Genomic DNA, 14,358 nt, shown 5'->3' on the forward strand with positions numbered 1-14,358 from the left:
TGCACACGGCCCACTCAGATCACTCAAAGGAGCCTCTGCTTGTTTCCGGGAGAAAGTGCAACAGCTCACCTTGGGGGATGCGGGGAGCTAACATCATCTGGCTGGTGTAACACTTGCAACTGGGGCTGCTGTAAAGGACTGGGGTCATCACTACCCATAAACACAAGCTCTGCTGGGTGACGTGATACCCCAAGAAACTAAAGATCATGCATAAAATTAGTCATAACACCTTTATTTCAGAATGTCTACAGGACTGAATTTCATAGCCATACAACTAATTTATAGCTCCAAATCACAATAATACCGAATCAAAAATACTATGATCCTACACAAAAATGTGGCCTGAGAGATGTTCGTTTGAATTTAATGTACTTAACGTTTCACATTCTACAACTGCATATATAAAAACACAAACACGGCTGGGGGAGACAATGGCTTCTAGGTCAAAAGACATCACTTTCAGCAACATCTCACTTACCTTGAGGTCAAAGATTTGACAAGTGTAGCTGAGAAATCAGGAAGGTACAGGAAAAGAGTAAAATATCGTCACCAGGTCAATGCAGCAATGCTCGTTCGTTTTACTGTTCTCAGAAAAGCCCCTCCAATCCTGTTTACTGTTACTTGAGACGTACAGCATGCAGTGACATGAGTTCCCAACCCCAGACAGAACGAGAGGAAGCTTCCCAGGGGCAGGCAACCACTGCAGAGCTCAAGGAGCAGAGCCATTTGGTGGAGGGGCTTTAACAAACCCAAATAGGGCCTGCAACAATGAAAAACATAAAGGATGACCTTAACATTTTTTCATTATTTCTACGAGATTGTACACAAAAGCAGGGAAATGTATACTAAGAGTTACAATGTAAATGGTTCAAATAAAGGAAAAAAGATGTGTGACTTAAAAGAACCACCTTGACTTGTCTACACCATGTACCCTACAATGTCTGACAAATGGGATATTATTACCACATATATACTGCTTATAAAATACACAAAGCAATTCTATAAAAAGAATACAGCACCTTTTTTATCCACATATGATTGAAACCATAAAAGCCCCTTCATGGTAAAAGCGCCTCAATCATGAAGGGATAGCCTCAGTCAGCTTACCTCTGCATTAAGAACTTTATACTGCGTCCTGAGCGGTCAAGTCTATTGATCAGTGGGCCCAAATGACCACAAAACCTTTTTACATGCTACAAGGGCAAGAACATGGCCCCGAAATCAGCGTTTCTCAAAATATGGTCTGTGGAACAGCACGACTGAATCTCCTGGTGAATTCGCTTTAAAATGTAGATCCCCCGGTCCCAAATGCAGTTTCATGAATCCTAATCTCTGAGGGAGGGTCTGGGAGCCTACAGTTTAGCACTCTTCCCCGAGGATTTCTGGGACAAGTAGAAGTGTGGCCATCACTCTACAAAATCACCATCTTGAAGTGCAGGCTCAAGGGCACTGGGGTAGCTCAGTCGGTTAAGGGTCTGACTCTTGATCTCAGCTCAGGTCCTGATCCCAGGGTTGTGAGTTCAACCCCCTCGTTGGGCTCCAGGCTGGGCTTTCTTTCTTTTTTTTTTTCTAAATGAAGTGTAGGCTAGGCCACCCAGTCAGGAGGCAACTGGCCGGGTCTGTGAATTAACCCCTTCCCACACTTATTTCTAATATGCCCAGTAGGGCGGAACTCCAGGTTTTGACATTTCTCACAGGAAAAGGATTTCTGACATAAAATAAAAATAAACTCTAACAAGCTCTAATTAATTTTAAAAAGAGCATAAGATTTCTAAGCCATATATGTGAAGCTCAAAGCAATGGATGCCTGAAGAGCGTTAAAAAAGAAATACTGAGTGACCAGAAGTTTTCCTGGGAATAGAAAGAAAATACATCTCAAAGCTGTCCTGCAGAAGAGGCAGAATGCAGCTGACATCCAGAATGGGAAAATGCAAATCTATTAAAAATTGGCTGGGGTGTTTAAGCTAGGTCTTAACACTCTTGAGGCAGAGGCTGAAAACTACTGGCAAACACGTTTTGTATGGCCGGTACAATGTTTTAAACAACTGTGAATTATCGCCAACCTGTAAAAACTGGGAGAATTCTTCCCTTTCAAATAATCTGTCTTTTCCTACCAAACTGGAAATTGGAATCACTCGAAAAGCCAGCTACACGGCTACAGTGTGGGGGAGCCAGGCAGCAGCTGCCCACCTTTACACAGGTGTGTGTCCCCATGGTGTCCCAGTGGCCACCTGCCCAAGTGACTCATGAGATCACCTGCCAGGTGCCCAAAGCCATTTGCACTGGCCACCCCAGCTCCAGGCAATTAGAGCAAAAATTCCGGTTCTCTGTGCTTCACTCTTTCTAGTTCTAACAAAAATTCTTGCTACAAAGATCCTTTCCTACTTTAGAAGTGTTGAGAAAGAAATCAGGTAACATCTGAAAATCACTTAGAATTCACTACAGCGTTCTCATCCCTAGCTGCCTACTGGAACCACCCAGGGAGCTTTAAAAAATACGGACGCCAGGTTCCACCCCCGGAGATTCTGCTATATTGCTCTGGCTGTAATCCGGGCAGCAGGTGGTGGCACCTAGAGCTCCCCGGGCGGTTCTAATGAACACCCAAGGCTGAGAACTGCCGTCAGAGGAGGCATGTTGCTGAGTATGAAGCATTAAGTTCATCCCAATGTCAACCTCCAAATACGGATTTCTAACCTCTCACCTTTGGGATAATTGACATCACCTTTTATTTTCTGAAATGGGCTATTATCCCAAAAGCCTACCAAATGACATTTACAACCTGGAAAAGGAAGTCAAAGTATGTTCTGGTTTCTACCACTCTTTTTCCCTCCAACACACCTGAAGAATGAAAAAAATGAGAATTATCCTAAGGGACAAAACTCAAGCAGCACAAACAGCTCAAATACAGTAAGAAGCAGCTTACGCTGGCAGGCTTGTATGTAAAAATGAAATTGCTTTGAAATTCATCACTTGCACTAAGTGGAAAAATTTTCAAATATTAAAAAAAAAAAAAACGATTTCCCCCAGTCTTTCCAGTAATGGCCCAATTTTTATCTTAAGCAGATAAAATTCCAAATTACTGCCTCTCTTCAAGCTGTTAGGTAGTATGCATTTATATTTTGGCTTCCAATCACGAGAAATGCAAACTACTGTCACCTAATTTTCAAACGGTAATACTACCTTACAATACATCTGAAAAGTACATTTTCAAAATGGTTTCACATAATAATGACTTCTGTTTACGAGACTTCTACTCTGCAAGAGGTAGTAGCATACTGCACTTGGTAGACGTGATCTCAAATCAGTCCAACAACCTCACGAAGTTAATCCTATAACCCCGTTGTACAATTAAAACGAAGGAGCTTCAGAAAGATTGAAGATTATGTAAATGATGCATCACTGAGCAGTGGGTGGCAACACCTGCACTCAAACACAGGTCTGTCAAATTCCCACACCTGTGCTTTTCGCAATAAACTCCCCCCACCCGCCCTTCTGTGTTTAATCATCACTAGACAGAGACATCTGTGCCCAGTTCTCCCCACTTGCCAGTGAAACACAGAGAGGGATCGGCTCCACATTTCACAATGCCAAAGTTACACCCTGCCTCCCTGCTCTCCACGCTATGTTCTTTGAGAAGACCAAATCCCACAGCTGACATGTTACGTTACAGAAGCTATACTGATGGACCTCAGGTAGTACTTATGGGTAGATATCAAATGCTCCCGATTTCTGAGAATCAAACATTACTCTAAATCTGGCATAGCTTCAACATAGGCCTGGTACGTTCCTTTCTGTTGTAGGACACCTATGCATCAAGTATCAGGTTCAACTCCTTTATCGGTCCCAAAATCTTCTCATGAAACCTACGAGCAATAATGCTGATAACATACGGGCACAAGTGCCACTTGCCAGGCCTCTAGCCCATCCTTGGCTTCCCTGACACCATCACCAGGCAATCAGCAGGACATCCTGAAGAAGGGCAGACATCACCTTCTCTGGGTTTTTTCCTTTATTTGTAAATCATAAAGATACTGTGTCATAAAAATCCACCTAGAAGGTCTCATGTCCAAGAGGGCCACTAGCTGAGTCAGGCTCCCAGGGGAGGATAGAGTTTCACACCCTGGCACGGAGGTCTCCTCTTCTTTAAGCTGCCGACACTGTATCCTTAAGCTTGTATTTGGAAAACTGCATCAGTGATGTGTTACAGCCAAGAAGGGATTCTCGAGAAAAAGTAGCATAACACAGCTCCCCTGCAAGAGAAAGCAAACAGGCTCTATCACCTAATAAACATGTCTCGCCAATCAATACTTATTTGCCTCTTTTCTGAAGCAACTCTTAAAAGTCACCTGAATTCTAGCACTATGGATAATTCTTGAAGAAACTGCATTTCTGCCTCCTAATGATCTTCAAACAAAGCTAGCACCTTATTTTATTAAGTCCAGTGACCCAGAGGAGCTGGTTCAAAGGGGAGTTAAGACAGAGCTAAAACTGAGGGCTTAATCATTCCAGTGTGAAAGAACTCTGCCATGTTATCAAACCTCACCAAGCTGCCAGAGGCAAGAACAAACAGATGTCAGGGCTATTTGTTTTATTCAAAAATGACAGGAAATCAAAAATCTATCAAATGGATATGTCAGCAGCAACACCATGAGCATACTGGTTAGTGAGATTTCACACCTCCATTCTGGCTCATGACAAAATCACCTTCGAAGCTTTCTAATTTTCAAATGCCCACGTGGATACACAGGCCAGAGAGTTCTGGGGAGTAGCTTGAGGACTGGGCACCACATACAAGATGGTCACAGTCTATTTGAATTTAAATCATGCAAATCTGAAATGTGGTATGATATAGAAATAGTAAATAATGTCTCCCTGATATAAAAATAGTAAATAATGTCATCCAAATCCCACAGAATTTTTTTTTTTAATTTAGAACTGCAAAATTCGAACTGGCAAATGGAGTCCGCTGTACACAGGACCTAGACTCCCGCCGCATCGCAGGGCTGCTTTATCTGCTAAACAAAATGCCTACATCTCTACTCCATGATGCACGTGTACTGGGACTTCACGAGCAATGGTCATGATGACTGTTGCTGCTGGTTTAACTTCACTGTTGTGATAATTTCAATGCTTTTGTAGGCCTTAAAATAAAATCATCCGAGTGGTGAGGTTAGCACTAATACAGGGAGAATAAACTGTCACACTATTAACTTTGAAACACAGGTAACATGCGGTCCAATGCTATATAAAAAAGGCTAAACAGGGGCGCCTGGGTGACACAGCGGTTAGNACAGGGCTGCTTTATCTGCTAAACAAAATGCCTACATCTCTACTCCATGATGCACGTGTACTGGGACTTCACGAGCAATGGTAATGATGACTGTTGCTGCTGGTTTAACTTCACTGTTGTGATAATTTCAATGCTTTTGTAGGCCTTAAAATAAAATCATCTGAGTGGTGAGGTTAGCACTAATACAGGGAGAATAAACTGTCACACTATTAACTTTGAAACACAGGTAGCATGCGGTCCAATGCTATATAAAAAAGGCTAAACAACCACCACAAGACTCCTTGATCCTTAGGATGGGGCACGCTCAAACCTAGGGGATAGAAAGCTTTTCCTTAAAGGACCAGACAGGAAATATTTTAAGTCTTGCAGGAAGCGAGCTCTCTGTCACAGCTATTGACTCGGTGGGTCTCGCAGTCCGAACAAAGCCAGCGACATAGCTGTGTTCCAATAAAACTTTATCTACAAAAGCAGAAAGCAGGTTGGATTTGGCCTGAGGGCAGTAACTGACTGACCCTCTACAGCCTTACCTGATACCGACCCCCCTCCTTTAAATGTGACATTTTATTGCTCATAAAAACAACCATTCTTCCATTTTAACAACCATTCTTCCATTTTCCATAGAGCCAATTTTGAGAAAAGAAGTTCCATTAAAACAGGCATATTTCAAGCTTGCCAAAACTTTGTAATAATAGTCAACAAAAAAAAGGGAGCAATAAGCTGGCAAAAACACGGCAGCAACATCAAAGCCTTAAAATGTTCTATATCATCTTTTTTGCGATGCTTACATAACTATGTATTTGTCAAAACTCACCAAACTGTATGCTTAAAATTGGTCTATTTATTTGTACATAAATAATAATTCAATAAAATGGATACTGAAAAAATGCTTATAGCCTTGGCAGCAGGCTCTAATTTGGGTTAGATTTATGTGGTAACAGTGTGTGTGTGTGTGTATATATATATATATATATATATATATATATCCCTTACTTCACATTTGCCCCCCTGGGTCATGAATTAAGAGAGCCTGAATTACGTAAATCCTTCAAAACCTCTGTTGCATTAAATGCCCTGAATACAACTGTCCCACACTAAAATCCTGGTAGTCCCCAAACCTCAACCACTTCACTTGAGTGGCAGTAAGTTGGTTTTAGAAACAACGTAAAGCCCCGAGTTCATGGCTTGGCTTTCAACCACAGTAAAAACAAAGAGGGTCGCCTGGGTGGCTCAGCCCTTAAGCCTCTGCCTTCGGCTCAGGGCGTGATCCCAGAGTCCTGGGATCGAGCCCCGCATAGGGCTCCTCTGCTGGGAGCCTGCTTCTTCCTCTCCCACTCCCCCTGCTTGTGTTCCCTCTCTCGCTGGCTGTGTCTCTGTCAAATAAATAAATAAAATCTTTAAAAAAAAAAAGAAAAGAAAAAACACAAGAACATGGGTAATTTATGGCAATAGGTGATGGCTTGTTGAATTTCTTCATTCAAAATCAAAAACACAAGTTGGTGTGAGGGTCATCTCTGTTCTTTTCAGCTGTCTTTCCTCCAGGGTGGAGCATGTCACCACTTAAGAAAGAAAAAAAAGTTAAACAGCACGTGGCTGAGATGCTAAAATCAAGGAAAAGCCACACAAGAAAATCATTCCTCCAATTAATCTAAAGGCAACAAAATCCGTGACGACAATTTGAAGACCCCAGCTATTAGCTTGCTCAGGGCCCTTGTATTTCATCTGTCTCCACTCAGAGACAAGACCTCATCTAACACAACTGTTCTCAAAGCGAGAGCCCTGGGCCAGCAGCATCGCCGTCACCTGGGAGCCCACTAGAAATACAAATCCTGGGACAGCACCCCAGACCTACCGATTCAGAAACTCTGAGAGTGGGGCCCATCGCACTATGTCTAACAGATGCTCCAGATGATTCTGATAGTCAAGGACGCTCCAAATCATTAAACTGAAGTTTGAAAAACAATATATACTTCTAAGTGGAGTCCCATCACGTTCTCTCATTTAACTTGGAGCTGACCTTAGACCTCACCCTTTGGGATAAGATGGGATCCATGCTCCAGGACATTAGCTCTAGGGCTACTTGCGAGCCTCACAAAAATGCCTCAAAATTCGTTTTCAAAGAACAGAGTAGATGTAGGAAGGCAGCATATTTCGATTGCTCTTCAACATTTTTGAGCACCTGCCATGTGCCGTGCTTGTGCTAAATGAAATTATCTTATTTAGCCTCCCCAGTCATGAATAAATCTGTTCCCAGGCCTGCCTAGCACGCGTTCAATGCCGAGCGAAGGACTTGTACATAAATGTTCATTTTGCTTCTCCTTTGGTTAATTGTTCTCAGACTTTATTGTATATCACAATTAGAGTCCAAGGTTGCTGCTACGAAACCAAGCGTACTATAGTTTTAAGCCAACATAAGGGAATCTGAGGTAATATTGAATTACCCAAGACAATGCTTGCTTTACTCAAGTTAAAAATTCAAGTTCAATAAATTTGGTCAGATGCAAATCCATTGCACTCATTTATTTTAGGCTCTGGTTCTCTCTTAAATAACTTCGTTCTGTCCCTTCTGCGATGGAGACCATTCTCCTTCATGTGGACAATAAAAACTTAAGGGAAAAAAAAACTAATTCTAAAAACCCCCTGCTACCTGTGACCCCGACAGTATTTGTCCTCAACAAGAGGTGGCAGGTGCCTTTCCAGCATCCTCCGCACACAGCACGCAGTGTTAGGCATGGCACCCTTACCCAGAGCCCGAGAACATTCTCAAGACGTCAGAATCCTTCTCTACAGCGCTTCAGGCAGCCACTCCCAACCACTACAAGTATTTATGACCAATAAAACACACTTATTTCCCTGGCCAATCAAAACATGCCCCTGTTCTGTTTTCTCTTCCTGCTTCAAATACAGCTTTTAAACCCTTCCTTTCATTGTTCCCAGAACAATAAAATTAAGCTTCAGCTAATCCTGAACCACAGTCTACAAATCTATGGCACCTTGAGGGTTGTAATCATGCTGGATTGTGCTGAGCGGTTTAAACCATTTGAATGCAGTTGTAACCCAGCACGTGGTACCAAACCACTCTGAAAATCAAAGAACGAAGTCAATGAAGGTACTGAAGAGATAACGAAACACCTGTGAGACAGGCTTCTCTGCCCGTAACCGGAGAATGTACAGCAGAGTAGCCCAGGGAGGCTGATGCCTAAAACAGGGCTTGCAAGCATGAAAACATGGCTGGAGGAAAGAATTCTGATTTTGCTTTTGGTACTCACTCATGATTCTTTATTCGGCTAAGGGGGCACCACACTGTTCCTTCAGCAGCATCTCCATTATTCTAATTCCCTAGAGAGAGAGAAGAAAGAATCATGAGAACGCCACAGTTCACGCACAAGCACTTTTATATACGTCACGACCCTTTCCCTTCAAGGAATCCAAATCATGGCCCTATATGCATTTCAGAAAAGTAAGCCCATAGTCATACCTTACATTTTCATAATATTTTCCTCACCAATTTCACATACCTTTTCTCTACATGCACTCAGAATTAGTCAAGGGAAGTGGGCACAGGAGAGTTCAGAATCTCCATTTTAAACATAAGAAAACAGGCCAAGAGAAGGTAAGTCACTTCTTGAAAGTAGCCCAGCTGCTAAGTGGCATTGCCAGAGCTGGAATATAATGGCAATAATGAGTATTTATTGAGCACTTACGAATGCGCTATGCTGGCTGCCCAGGTTTTCGTGATCATGGTCCTGGGTAGTGGGTGCAGGGTGCACCACGGAGACCCCTTCGGCACTGGGCACCTCTTCCCCACCTGCCAGCACTGGAGGCACTACCACTCTCAGCCACACGGAGCTGCCTTACCTGAGGCCATGTCCCCTCTCCAGCAGCGGCCCACATCCAAGGACTGGTGGATACAGGGGTCTACAGGCCCAGCCCCCTTCCCTCAACTCCGGCAACCGTGAAGGACATCCCATGTCTAGAGGTCCCCGTGGGATCAGCTGAGACCTTCACCACAACAACACACAGTTCAAAGTCCCCTCCTGCCTGACCCTGCTTCCCCCACTCCCTCTAGCAAGGGCTGTTCCCAAGGGCCCTCTCCAGTCACCCTCTGCACAAAAGTCTCCATCTCTGAGTCCATGTCCCAAGAGCCAGCCTGGGATACCTGGTTTAATACACACAAAACCCCTGAACAAGTACTATTCTTACTCCCATTTTACAGATGAGGAAACATTAACTCCAAGAGGTTTAAGCAATTTTCCCAAAATCCTACGTCTGCTGAGTAATAATGCAAGGAAAGAACAGAGCCATTCTGTTCTGGCTTCAGAGGTTCCCCTGACCCTTCTCACATGCTCATTCCACAAATGCACATCCCGACCTGTCCATGCACCCACCCTGCCAGTCAAAATCTGCCCAAAGGAAAGAGGAAAGCAGACACTCCCTCTTTCCTCATTCAAGAGCAAGTTCTGCAGACCAGGGGATAAACCTTCACACAGAAAGACAGGATGATGATGTAATTATGAACTAGAGTTTTAAGGAGGTCAGAGCAGGGGGAATGGGAGACACTGTTCTCAGGAACTAGAAAGTAGTTTACAGGGAACAGGAATAATCTAAGCTAACTTAAAACACCGGTCCCCAGACCGCTCCCAGGAAGACTCTGATTTAATAGGGCTCAAGCAGGCCCCAGGGCTGTGCACCTTTAGCAAGCACACAGGTAAGTCCTGTGATCAGGCAGGTCTGGTAAACAGGGAGCTTCTGGAGAAAGGCAGGGGCTTCCTACCAGGGGTTTACTCTGTGGCACGGCAAGGGAGTGAGCCCCTAGAGAAGACCATAAAATATACCGAGTGCCAGAGTACACCAAACAAAATGTAACATATCCTTGCGGTTTCCGATGCTCCTTCCGCTTGTGGCCAGCCATCGCCACAAAGACTGCCCCGGTCCTACAAGGAAGAAGTACCACTTAAAGGATCCTGACAGAATGCTGAGAAGCACAGAGTGGGGGTGAACCAAAGCTGCAAACTCTAAGACCAGGAGCATGGCTGTCAGAGTCGGGAGAGCCGGGTTCTGGTCACAGTACCGCCAGTTATTTTGGGGGTACTTTAGCTGAGTCACTTTTTACCAAGGAGTAACTGCGACTGGAGAGCTGAGGGGACAGCAAGGCCAAAGGGGTAGTGCAGCTGCACACCAGAACTGGGAGGGGGACCCACGGAAGCACACAGGGATCCCCACGCCTTACCGAGACCCACACCGTCAACATGTCTGGGCCTGGAGCCTGGAACCTGTAGATTTGTAATGTACCTCATGTGGTTCTGAAGCACAACTGGTACATTTACCAGAATTTGTGAACGGCAGCCTGACACCACCTCGAAGATCCCCTCTGGCCCTGCCAGTCTGGGAATGCGTTTCGGAAGATATGGTACACACAGTCCTCTGGTCCTCTTAGAGCTACTCTCCTTGCAAAGAAATAGGGGGTAAGGAGGAGAGGGGGGACAAAACCACCTTACCCTAAGATCTAATTGCATTCATTTCTGCTCTCATTCATTCATCAACAGATCCACTCAACAAATATTATGGACCTACTGTGTGCACTGGAGATTAAACGGTAAACAAACAAGACAGAGCCCCTGCCCACAGGGAGCTTACAATCTAGTAGTTTTCATTCCCCTTGTTTCCATTAGTTTGTTTCAACAAAACCCTGAACAATAATTAAATGCCTTCCCTCTGTTTCCAGGAAGAATAAAAATAGCCACATTGATTCCGTTGCAACCTCCTTTTTGCATAAATCTGGTGGTACGTCTTTAAAAACAGGAAAGTGCACTCCCTCCTTAGGAAGTGAGCACTGGTGAACTCTCCCCATCCGTCTAAATTAAGAATGCCACCACTTACCGAGCTGAACACTAATTGACATAAGTGAAGACTTTGAGGTTTGCCTTGGGAATTGAAAGACGTTATTTATTGAATCAATTAATAAGTTCACAATGTGACAGTTGATTTTTCTTTCCCTTTTTCCCCCCCCCTCTCTCATACCACTTTAGTCTTTTTAAGGAGAACAGTTAGAAATAGAAGGTGGAGAATGGGGGCAGAGAGAGAGACCTATAAAGTGAATTTAAAAAAAAAAAACAAAAACAAAAACCCTAACAGGGAGGCCAAACCATTACTTAGTGCCTCTCTTTAGTATGGAGAGACCAAATAAAAGCCCAATCGATAGAGTCCTTTCAAATAAAGTTCCAATGCTTAAAACTCAACCCCTAGGAGATCAGGCTTAAAGAGGCTAAATTTACACCACTTATCACACAACCAGGCCTGAAATGCAGAAAAAACATTAAGCGAATCCACCTTCATAGATATGGCTTAAAAGCTTTTTGGACTGACGAACCATAAACCAGCTTGATTTTATTATGCCTTCCCCTCCGAGATTTTTTTCTATTACAAGGCTATCTTTCCCTATTTGCCAATGTACAGATAAGTGAGCTCTCTCACGGTCTCATTTCCCTAATACCAACACTGCGCGGGCCAAGCACAGCCCCACAAAGGCGTTCCAGAGTCTCACAGATTGAAAACACTTCACAGCTCCCCCGTGCTAACAGTCTCAGAGAAACAGCTGATTATTGTGGGAAACAAAAAGCTTGTCTGAAGGGGAGCTGGACAAAACTGGACTAAAGGTGGCTCGATCCAGACAGTGTCTTTACTCTGTTCTCCAACTGACGCTTCCTTAAGAAGCCCTGATTGACCTAGGAGGTCCCAAAGAGAGTGCTAGTAGACCTTCTAAACATTGCAAAGTTCTCAAGCAGTTCTCTAACGACAAAACAAGAACTGCTCACTTAACTACCACAACAATCAAAGATGGATGCAGAGTCTGGCACACAAAAAGTCCTTGATTTTGATGGCTTACAAGACTGATAAACTGATTACTTTTGAAGGCCAGGCTGAAGGAGTCTGAATTTTAGCATTACAGCAGCATCCTGCCCGGTAGTTAGCATTCTTCAAAGTGCAGTCGAAAACAAGCACTGCCCAGGAGATTGAAGAACAGAACAAGGAAAGAATAAAGAATGAAAGTATTAAAAAAAAAAAAAAGTGGGAAAGAATGATGTGAAAAGAATTTGACAGCAGAGGTAGGACCTAAAATGGGTCCCGAAGAATCTGGATTAGCCACGAGGGGTTCACAAAGTGCAATAATGTCAAATGCTGAAGGTCGCATTATAAAACCACTCACGCCTTCGATAAAAACATTTACATCAAGCAGACCTCACTTCTTTTTCTATTTTTTTCATTCTGTTGGTTTACACAAACTTTCTTCGAATCTTTTCATTTACTCTGTATAGAATCATAACATATGAATAAAAGGAAGGATGAGAATATGTCACTCCCTGCTGCAACCCTTCCAGAGTGTCCCACTGCTCTTAAAATACATGCACACTCACTATCATGGCTCCAGGGATTCCCCACTCAGCTCAGTGCCCTGCGTAGACACAGGCCTGCTTTCCATTCAGGCAACAGGCTCAGTTCCTTTCTCTTTCACACACTGCTCCCTCCAGCAGGAACATCTACAGATCTACCAGTGGCGGGCTACCTCCTTGCCATACTGAGATCTCAACTCACCCAGCACCTCCTCAGAGACTCCCAATGGCCCTCACTACAAAAGCCTGGCCACAGCCTGGATCACACAGCTTGGTCCTACGGTCTTTACAGCACTCATCACGCTAGAAAATGACCATGCTTTTTCAAATATTTGGTACTGTCAGCCATCCCTTCCCTCCCAACAGAAAGTAAGCTCCAGGAGATGGGAGTAACAGCTGGCCAGTGGGCATCATCTGTGGGAAAGAGGGAGGAATTCGCATTCAGTTTTGTCATTAAAGGTAAGAGACACACTGCTCAAAGCTTCTCCAAGAAGACATCTTTTGCCCAAGAGAGCATCTTTTAATCTGATGGAGGTTAATTCTTCTACATTTAGGTCCTCCTCATCCATAAAACCGGGATAACCCCAAACAATAATAATAGTCAAAATTATGGGCATACACTATATGCCAAGCACTGTGCTGAGTGCTTTACCTGCCAGTGGCTTATTTTATTCTCCTATCTGCCTTAGAAGATTATCTTTTTTTTTTTTTGGATGAGATCTGAGATTCAGAAAAATTAAGCATCCAGACCAAAATCACACAATAACTAAGAGGCAAAGAGTCTTGATGTGACCCAAAGGAATCAGGATTGAGAGTCCAGGACCCAGGATGTTTCAGCACAAGGGGGCAGAAGGCATAACTGAGACTGCATATGTGAAAATGCCTATTACAATGCTGGGTACACAGCCAGAGTGTGTTCTTCCCTTCCCTATTTACTATGTTCAAAAGCCTGATAGGTAAATCAGACATCTGAGCCCTGCTCCCAACCTAAATGGCATGATCCTTAATATATGAATCAATATTTAATCACCTCTACAAATTATTTTAAATACAATGCTTTCCAGATAATCAGTAGGAATATCGGATAGAATGACTTCAATATAATTTTCCCATAGTAGCTAATAAACTCTTGAGTTAAGATTCATTTTTATTTTGATAAGTAACCCAACATCTTTAGGTGTAACTGCAGAACATTAACAGACGTAATAACTCAGATGTCTGTGCTTCATGTTATAAAACTCCCTCTCCTTAAAGAGAACGTTTATTCTCACAATTGTTTACGGAAAAGAATATACCCCCCAAAGAATAAAATCTAAAAACTGGAAAGGCCATTGTACTATCTAGACCAGAGAGGAAAGTCTTTGCGAGGAACTGAAGGTGGCCCACCTGACTTAGAGAAGTGTCCTGGGATCAGATATCAGGATGAAAGAAGATCAAGACATTTCCATCTTGCCAGTTCTCAAATAAACTCTGACCTGACATAGACATTTTAGTGGCTAAAAGGCATTTAGGCATTGGTGTTTGCCTATTTTATGAAGTTCCTTCCCCAACCCTCCAGTGTAACCCCATTAGTCTATTTTCATTTTCAGTTTTTTAGAACGATCTATATATAATTTTATTTTTCCTGACTTGGACTAAATGGCTTTTTCACTACTAACTAATCAAGAGACCAGCCTCCTA

At 43.3% G+C, this 14,358-nt stretch overlaps 1 protein-coding gene across 7 annotated transcripts in view; it reads right to left on the reverse strand.

Moving 5' to 3' along the window:
* Positions 1-213: 213 nt before the first annotated feature.
* The window catches only part of PRELID2 (PRELI domain containing 2), a 68,055-nt gene continuing 53,910 nt past the window's right edge, over positions 214-14,358 (reverse strand). For 6 of the 7 annotated variants that reach the window (XM_011217631.3, XM_011217633.3, XM_034656212.1 and 3 more), the window contains 2 exons: positions 8,557-8,626; positions 214-4,250 (listed from right to left, as the gene is read on the reverse strand). In XM_011217631.3, the coding sequence (XP_011215933.1) occupies positions 8,567-8,626 (60 nt within the window). In that variant the 3' untranslated portion in view covers positions 214-4,250; positions 8,557-8,566. Of the gene's footprint in view, positions 4,251-6,656; positions 6,847-8,556; positions 8,627-14,358 lie in introns of those variants that run through there. The other variant, XM_034656210.1, reaches the window with a different exon arrangement.

This window comes from Ailuropoda melanoleuca, chromosome 3 (assembly GCF_002007445.2).
Source record: "Ailuropoda melanoleuca isolate Jingjing chromosome 3, ASM200744v2, whole genome shotgun sequence".
Classification (NCBI taxonomy): domain Eukaryota; kingdom Metazoa; phylum Chordata; class Mammalia; order Carnivora; family Ursidae; genus Ailuropoda; species Ailuropoda melanoleuca.